We start from the raw sequence: 8,708 nt of genomic DNA, 5'->3' as shown, positions 1-8,708 counted from the left end.
CTGAAGCTGTGCAAAAATGGGCCAGAGCATTTCACTATCCATCACTAGACTCAGCAACCGAGACTCTGAGGTTTATTAGATGGATTCTGAGATCGCTTTCCAGCGCCAAGTTTCCAGGCACCCAAATGAAGTCAGTCTCACTTTTTAAATATTTGGTATATTTTGTCACAGTAGAAAGGTAGGTAGACCGGAAATCTCGCAGCTGCTGAGAAAGAGGGTTGGAGGGTGAGGCTAAGGTACTTTCTCCTCCAGTGTAGGGATAAGTGAGATTCTTTTAGAATCCATCACATCGCAATCCCTGAGACTTTTTTTTACAGAGATAATGGAGAAAGAAATGATTCACTCCTAACATCCACATTCCATTCTCAAATCTCTTTTTAGAAGAATGATTCTGAATCCCCCTCTTCTCACACACCAGTACCTTTGCATTTGTCTGGCCCTCTTAAAATGTTTGAGTATGATGAGAGGCTGAGTTGTCTGGGTACATTTACCTGTCTGCAGCCATGTGATGGAGCATTTGCCTCTTCCGACGCTGACTGTTGAGTGTGTGTGTAATTTAGTGTGTGTGCATGTGCGTATGTATGAGTGAAATCATGGCATGCGTGTGTGCACAGCAGTGACCGAATATGAAAGATTGTATAGAGATTGTGGTATGTGTAAAATCATGTGGGCCTGTGCGGGTGCAGGATTATGATTTTTTTTTTTTTAAGTAAACCACTTTGGATTGTGTAGCCTCCTCTTACTTCTGTGATTGATTTCACGAGGGTAATGGTGCGTAAAAGCGCTGGTGAGATCTGGGGGCGCCTCCTAGTCTGACGTCAGAGAGAGAGTTTAAAAAGCGGGGAGTCGGTGGAGAGCACACAAGCCGCTTTAGGAGTCGCGAGTTTCAGAGCTATCGCTGCTGCCTGCGGATCGTCTCCTAGAGTTTGACCAACCGTCCTCTCGCTCGGCTTCCCCGGCGCCGCGGAGATGCTGTCCTGCCGCCTCCAGTGCGCGCTCGCCGCGCTGTCCATCGTCCTGGCTCTGGGCGGTGTCACCGGCGCGCCCTCGGACCCCCGACTCCGTCAGTTTCTGCAAAAGTCCCTGGCTGCTGCCGCGGGCAAGCAGGTAAGGAGCCTTCTTCGACGTCTTCTTTTCCCTCTCCCGACTCCCTCAATCTTCTCTTAGCCTTTACCCTACCCCTTTGGGTGGATTTAGGAGGTGCTCCTGAAGAGTTTCGGGGCTTTTCTGGGTCCCTCAGCTCCCAAAGCTCTCAGGAAAACTTTCAAAGTCCAGAATCTCCTCTTACCTCTTTTTTCTCAATCAGCGCAGTCGGTCACAGTTCAGGTAAGTTCTTTGGCATTCAAGAAAATCCCGAGACCAGGGTAGCTGAGCAGGAAGGGATGAGGCATCCATCCCTCCGTGCTCAGCGCGGAGGTGCTGGCCCAGGTGCTGAAAGCGCGGACCTCTGAAGGCTACCTTCCTGAGCAGTACCTCCCTCCCATGCTGCTAAAGAGCACTCTACAGACAGAACACAGTATGTTTAAGATTGGGAAAGGTCTCGTTCCCCACAGTTAACTTAGCAAAAACGGTAAGAACATTCCGGTTTGTAGCTAATGAGTTGGAAATTGAAATTGAATTAAACAAACTGTTGGCGCTGTTTTATCTTTGCAAAACTGTATTAATAATCTATTTCTCTCTCTCTCTCTCTCTCTCTCTGTGTGTGTGTGTGTGTGTGTGTGTGTGTGTGTGTGTGTGTTAAGTCTATAGAGGCAGGAAACTTGCAAAAACATTTGAGTTTTTCAAGCCTCTCTGTGTAATGTGGTGATTACAGCAACTACCCTTATTTTTATATCCTTAACTGATTTTAAGTGCGACAAAAGTGCACAGCTATGAAAATTGGGTTTTGGGTGTAGCTTAATCTGCTTTCCAAATTAGGCTTTTCCATTTCTTTTTCTCCATCATCATCATCCTCATCCCTTCTCTCTCTATTCTTTCTACCCTATACAGGAACTGGCCAAGTACTTCTTGGCGGAGCTGCTGTCTGAACCCAACCAGACAGAGAACGATGCCCTGGAACCTGAAGATTTGTCCCAGGCTGCTGAGCAGGATGAAATGAGGCTGGAACTGCAGAGATCTGCTAACTCAAACCCTGCCATGGCACCCCGAGAGCGCAAAGCTGGCTGCAAGAATTTCTTCTGGAAGACTTTCACATCCTGTTAGCTTTATTAATTATTGTTGTCCATATAAGACCTCTGATTCCTTTCCTCCAAACCTCACCCCTCTTCCCTAATCCCCCAATCCTAGGCAAGACCCTTGCATTAGAAATTGAAGACTGTAAATACAAAATAAAATTATGGTGAAATTATGAAAAACAAGAATTTGATTTCTCATTGTGTATCTTTTTGTTCAATAATATGAGATTAGCTTCAGGTGTGATTTCAGTCAAGTTACTTGAGATGGGCACTCCAAATCTCGCAGACATGCTATTTAAAGTTCCCTGTGGCAATAAAGAATCTGTCCTAAATGGAAACCCTTATAGTTTGGATCATTTAAAACTGAAATAATTTCAAATAACTCTATGAATTCTAACTTTAACCCAGTGATAATTATTGGGTAAGTCTGCCACAAATATCAATTACATATTAAAGACACTTAAAATTAGATATTGAAATGAGTATTTATGGGTAAGTGGGTAAGCAGGCTGAAATGTCCAACTATCCACCAGGCTAATATGTAAAATATATGAAAGATGGAAGGGAAAAATCATTTAGAAGCTGAAGGAAAGAAGCTGGCTTACGTAGCTAAAATGAAGTTCTGAAGCTTTAAAAATTGTTTCTTATTTGGGGACATTTATCTACAGAAACACCATTGCTTTTATATCTTCTTTGACAATCCTCTCCCTAACTGAACAAAGCTAAAAGACTGCTCATGTTTTAAAAATAAGCTCTTAAATTTTTTTCTCAGGGGAAAATATTACTTTTGTTCTAAGTTTCCAGGTGAGAGTAGTATGGGTTGCAAAAAAAAGGTGTGTTGGTTTACTCAGTGAATGCTATACTATTGAAGGTATCGGAGCACAATATCATAATTGCAGAATAACTGAAGAAGAGATCTCAAGCCCTCTTTTGATCAGAGAAAACATCAAATAAAAATGCAAACTATAATAAAAACACTCAATACATGCTAGCTATTATTATTAACATTATAATGACGTACTGATCGGTACCGCTCACGATAGAGATTAAAACACTGCTAATTTAACTCATGGAGACTCTAAATAGATGTCCCTTCAGGGATGTATGTTTTAAACATCAACTGTATTTCTGAATAGCTGCGATAGAACAATAAACCCAATATAAATACATAAACTCAATATAGATCCCCATAGTGTGAGCTTCCTGATGGCAGCATACAAACATCTAAGAGGGACTTCGTATTTTATAGAAAATATTTGTGTTGGATAATATACATTTTAATATGAATGTGGCTTAGTAGAATTAGTTCCTAACAGCTGATCAAACAAGAGAAAACCCAAGCCACTTTACTAATCTCTGTGAAAATAGAAGACCGTTTGAGGTTCTGACGCATCTTTTATTTACAAGACATTGACAAGGGAATTAATGTGTGTCCACTTAAGGGATCTGTGTTTAATTCCTTATGTACATCTGGTTACCAATCAACTCAGTGAAGTAATAGAATCATATTATTATGATTAAAGCACAGAAGAGAACATAACTTAATTGTTTTCATTGCAGTGCATAGATTGTATGAGTGCCTGGGGATCTTAACTTTTTAGTATCATCTTTCGTTGTCAATTCCCAATAGCAGTATGAAAATAATTGGCAAGAATTATGTAGTCGTGAGCCCACATATATACTTATTCTTTATTTAAAGCCTAAATTGAATGGTGCACTTGATCAAGGTTAATTATCTTTCAGCCTCAGTTTTCCCACCTTCACAAGCAGAGGGCTGTACTGGGAAGGAGAGTCATACCCCTTCCAGATGTGACTGACATTCTCTGCCGGAGAGGCGCTGAGTTTTTACATTTTAATTAATATATGGAGCATAGCTCTTTTTAAAAAAAAAAACCTGGAAGCTTTTTTTTTTTTTTTTTTTACTTCCTATTTAGTTCATTTGCATACTTCCTAAGTTTGATTCACTGAAAGAGTCTAGCATTCTAGCCTGTTTGCCATCTAGCCACAATGAACCATTTAGATTATATTTTCCTTCCTCCCTGCCACAACCACAGACTTCAGCAATCCTCAACAACCTGCTACTTCTAATAATGGGAGGGCCTGAGTAAGGTACTCCTCTTTTCTGGACCTTAGTTTCCCCATCTAAAAATAAGCATACTAATGGAACCAATTCCTTAGATATATGAGGATTCAACAGACCATGTATTGAAAGTTCATAGTACATAGTAAGAGCTGCTAAACATTGAATGTTAATGGTGCTAATTTTGTTGTCACTGTGCTATGCTTTCTAGTGCCTCTTTCTTTGCCTTTGCTGTGTCTTGTCCTTTCCACAGGTCCAAATGTAACCCAACCGTCAAGACTTACTTTATATTCTTCTTGCTTCATTAAAATTTTTTTTTATGCCCTCAATTGGGATAGCTCCCTTCTCTGAGTACTTAATCTGCATCTCTTCGATGGTGCTTATTTACCACTTCCTGCCATGTATCATAGATCTGTGAATGTATGTAAGAGAATAAATATTTGTGTGTAACTTCCAGTGAGTATATGTACGTCTGATTCATAGGTATAGTTCATAGGTATAGTTCACTCGGTATCTCATAGAGTGTTTTGTACATAGTTGGTTCTCAGTGTTCATTAAAGAATAAATGGTCCATGAGTAGTCTTAAAAGACACAAATCTAAGGGGCGCCTGGGTGGTGCAGTCGTTAAGCGTCTGCCTTCAGCTCAGGGTGTGGTCCTGGCGTTCTGGGATCGAGCCCCGCATCAGGCTTCTTGGCTGGGCGCCTGCTTCTTCATCTCCCACTCCCCCTGCTTGTGTTCCCTCTCTCACTGGTGATCTCTCTCTCTCTGTCAAATAAATAAATAAAATCTTTTAAAAAAAGACACAAATCTCTATTTACTAGGTGACAACATTCCTTCTTAATGTTTTAGTTGGCAGGGGAAAGTGACATTAGTGGCTCTTCTATATGATGCTGGTGTGACAGCAGAAAGATACAGCCCATGGTATTGATTTTAATAGCCATGGCCATATGTGATTAGCGGGCTCACTTATTCTGGAAGCTTCAATCAGTCCAGTTTTCTTTAACCATTTTACAAAGTTCTCCAGTAAGGTTGCTTTACCATTGACCAACCATGGGGCTTACATTTACAGAGAAAAAGATTCTCTAACACTTCTTTCACATTTGTTATTTCAATATCATGCACATTCATTTTTGATCCTAATGCAGGACCAATTTTCTTGGCCTTGGCTCAAACTATTCTCAATGTACAGACAATTCTATTTTATGGTGACATAAAATATACCTTTAGTTCCAAATGCCAGACATGGAAGAGAGCTCAAAGATCATCTGGCCCTCACTATTCATTTTACTGAAGGCTGACATATGGAGAAGGGAAGCTATGTGCCCAAGATATCCAGGGAGTACCAAAGATGCAGAGATGGGGCAGAGATGGGGCAAAGCCTAAATTCCCCCTCCCTTACCTCTTACTCTACTACACTTCCCCTAAGTAATCTGCACTTCTAGATAACTGGTGTGTTTCTGATATGAATGCTAATTTTGTCCCTGAAATTTCTTCGTTTTCCACCACACAGCAGGTCTGCATCTGAGAGAGAACAAGGCAATTGATACACAAATAGCTTCCTATAATTATAAAAAGACATAGGAAGAAACAGTTAAAGGTATTGATTAAGAGGAAAGAAAACTCAAAGGAGATAGTCTTTCACTTAATTAGACCCAAGAAGCAAACAATGATTCTGTCTTGGAATGGAGATGCCGAGGCTCTCCCAGCAAATGGAAAGACTCTCACTCACACCAAGGAGATGGAATTATGCCTGGAGGGGTAGTCTTCAGAAAAGTCAGGAGCCACACCTACAAGACTAGGCGGCAAATCCTCAGTGACCACCCCAAATTCTTTAGGAGTGAAAATGAGTGCTTTGATTCCAGAAGTGCAGTTTTTCAGTACCCAGAATGTGCCTCAGCGTCAAGGACTTGCTGGAGACTGGGAGAGAATTTGTAGATGAGGTCCCTGCTTAAAAGGAACTGAGTCTAGTAAGTGAGACATTGTCATTAAAAATGACCAAATGCTATAAGGGAAGTTCACATAGAGTACTAGAAAAGAAGAGATGTGTCAGCAACTCCCTCTTTTCTTTCTTTAAGTTCTTCTTCTTCTTTTTTTTTTTTTTTTTAAGATTTTATTTATTTATTTGACAGAGAGAGAGACATCCAGCGAGAGAGGGAACACAAGCAGGGGGAGTGGGAGAGGAAGAAGCAGGCTCATAGCGGAGGAGCCTGATGTGGGGCTCGATCCCATAACGCCGGGATCATGCCCTGAGCCGAAGGCAGACGCTTAACCGCTGTGCCACCCAGGCGCCCCTTAAGTTGTTCTTCTTATTAGTTTTTAAATTATGGTTTGAAAGTCTAAATGCTTTTATTCTGGATGGAATAAATAAATTATAGGTATAATGATCTAAGGCACCCTTTCGCAACATGATCTCAGTTAGCTTTGAAAGTGTTAATATTCTTTCATGTATGAAGAGGCTGAGAATCAGAGAGTTTAAGTAACTTGCCCAAAGATGTCACCAGCTGGTGGTGGAGTTGGAACCAGGTTATCGGATTTCCAATCCAGGGCTCTCCCCACTGTATTTTAGGGGAAAGAAGTGAGTTACAGGGAAATTGTGACTTGCTGGGCAAATTAAGAGCAGATCAGTTCCAGACCATCTTAATTTAGCTCTTCTGTATATAACACACATGGATATTACTTCTCTGTTATTGTCTGAGGAGAAATGGATTTAGGCTCTGGGGTTGCGGTTTGGTTTTGTGACCTGATTAGGGACACTATTTCCAAGGAACTGTTTGTAATCTTTCCTTTCACACATTTAATGTCATCGTTGTAGTTTTGCTAAGTGAATGAATAAATAAACAAACAAATGAAATTCATAATCTCAGCTTTAAGCAGTCCTTTTCCTACTCAATTCCTCATACACGGGTTTCAGTACAACTCAGGCTTGGGCATTTTTCGCCTGAAGCAATTACAAATCTATTAGTCTCAGTCTTTATTCTACAGGCTATGGAATCTGCCTCACTTATGACTGCGTAGTGGCCATATCTTCCTGCCTCTGCTCTTGTATGTATATCCTGTGAAAAGTGGTCTTGAGGCTGGGATTTGCAGACCTGAAAAATTTCATTGAAATGTACAAATGAGGTCAACTTTTGCTAAGTAGGCTTTTATGCCACTGAAGCTGATTCAGCTCCCAAGGTCTTAGATAAATATTCTAGGTCACATAAGTACTCTCTTTCCTATGTTTCACACGTCCCTGGAATAAGGTCCATTAAGATGGTGAAATTGTTATCCAGATATGAACAGTTCTATCAAAATAAGCAATATTTCAAAGAAATTCAGGCTTTTAAAGTAGAGTTCAAATAGTTAAGAAAGATAATGCATTCTTGGTTAATTGCTGGTTAATTATATCTTTCTTGTATAAAAAATAAAAAAGTACATTTTCAGTTGCAATGCTACGTTGAGGTCAGATGGCACACTTTAGGAAGGAATGCATTAAACTACCCCAGAATTGCTGTCCCTAGCAAAAATTTATTGACTACAAAATACACATTTACAAATTTAACTAGAATATAGCTTTTTCTTCCTCGTTTTCCATCAACATTCTCCCACTCACTCCCCAAAACAAAGACAGAAGGCGATGATTTCACCAGACTTCTCCCCAACATCTTCATCATCGTTTTTGTTTGTTGTTATACATGGAATAGCATGATGTACTCATAAGACCACTCAAGGTCTATAACCTTCCCAGTGTCTTCTGGAGCTTCCTGGCACTCATGCTTTTCCTCTCATGTGATTTATCAAAACACGTATTTATGGATCACCTGTCATTGCAGGAGGCAGATTCCTGATGTTGTTGCTGCTGTCCTTCTCCTCCTTTCTCTCCCAGTCCTCCTCTGATACTTATTGCCTCCCTGACAGTAGCACCCTGAATTGTTTTGGTATCCCCTATGCATTCTCAGCCAAATTGTTGGACAAGATCAAGTCCACTTCCAGCTCAGCATTGATACGAGACTGGATTAAGTCATTTGGTACGTACCATCCCCTGGTTCTAGGCATTGGTTCATGGCAGGGCACATGGCCAATCACAGTAAGCCTTGAGACTCTTTTGAGCGCTGTTGGGACATCTCTTTCCTGCTGATTGGGGATAAAGAAGGGTGAAAGCTTTTGTCAATCATATTGAGACTGGCAGTGCTGTCTGAAGGTCTGGGCTGCAGAAGGCACAAAGGAGTGGCTTGTCATAGTATTAAGCTTATCACAAACAGTAACGAAAGCAACAACATTTTTATTGTACTTGTCATATGTATGATCTAATAAGTTCTCTTCATTTTTAAAAAGGAATTTGGTTTTCCTTTACTTTAATCAAGAGCTTTCTTATATATACATGAGTGCTACATCATATTGTTAGCAGTGCGTGTGTGTGTGCACGTGCGTGTGTGTGCACGTGCGTGTGTGCACACTTGTAGAATTCCACGGT

General features: G+C 40.7%; 1 protein-coding gene across 1 annotated transcript; it reads left to right on the top strand.

Moving 5' to 3' along the window:
• The first annotated feature begins 861 nt into the window (after window positions 1–861).
• On the top strand, window positions 862–2,360 carry SST (somatostatin). Its single transcript, XM_045811263.2, has 2 exons — window positions 862–1,107; window positions 1,990–2,360. Exons 1-2 carry the CDS (start codon window positions 970–972, stop codon window positions 2,200–2,202), a joined length of 351 nt encoding a protein of 116 aa, XP_045667219.1. The 5' UTR covers window positions 862–969; the 3' UTR covers window positions 2,203–2,360.
• The last annotated feature ends 6,348 nt before the right edge of the window (window positions 2,361–8,708 follow it).

The sequence above is a fragment of the Ursus americanus genome, chromosome 4 (genome assembly GCF_024610735.1).
Source record: "Ursus americanus isolate L20-20 chromosome 4, mUrsAme1.1.p, whole genome shotgun sequence".
In the NCBI taxonomy this organism is placed as follows: Eukaryota; Metazoa; Chordata; class Mammalia; order Carnivora; family Ursidae; genus Ursus; species Ursus americanus.
Note: the sequence above shows the minus strand (reverse complement) of the source record. Positions and strands in the feature narration are given on the sequence as shown.

Bases quoted from the DNA above. Each gene is read 5' to 3' on its own strand.
- SST (XM_045811263.2), top strand. From the start codon at position 970: ATGCTGTCCTGCCGCCTCCAGTGCGCGCTCGCCGCGCTGTCCATCGTC. The intron at 1,108-1,989 runs GTAAGGAGCCTT...TACCCTATACAG, and splicing joins CTGCTGCCGCGGGCAAGCAG to GAACTGGCCAAGTACTTCTT.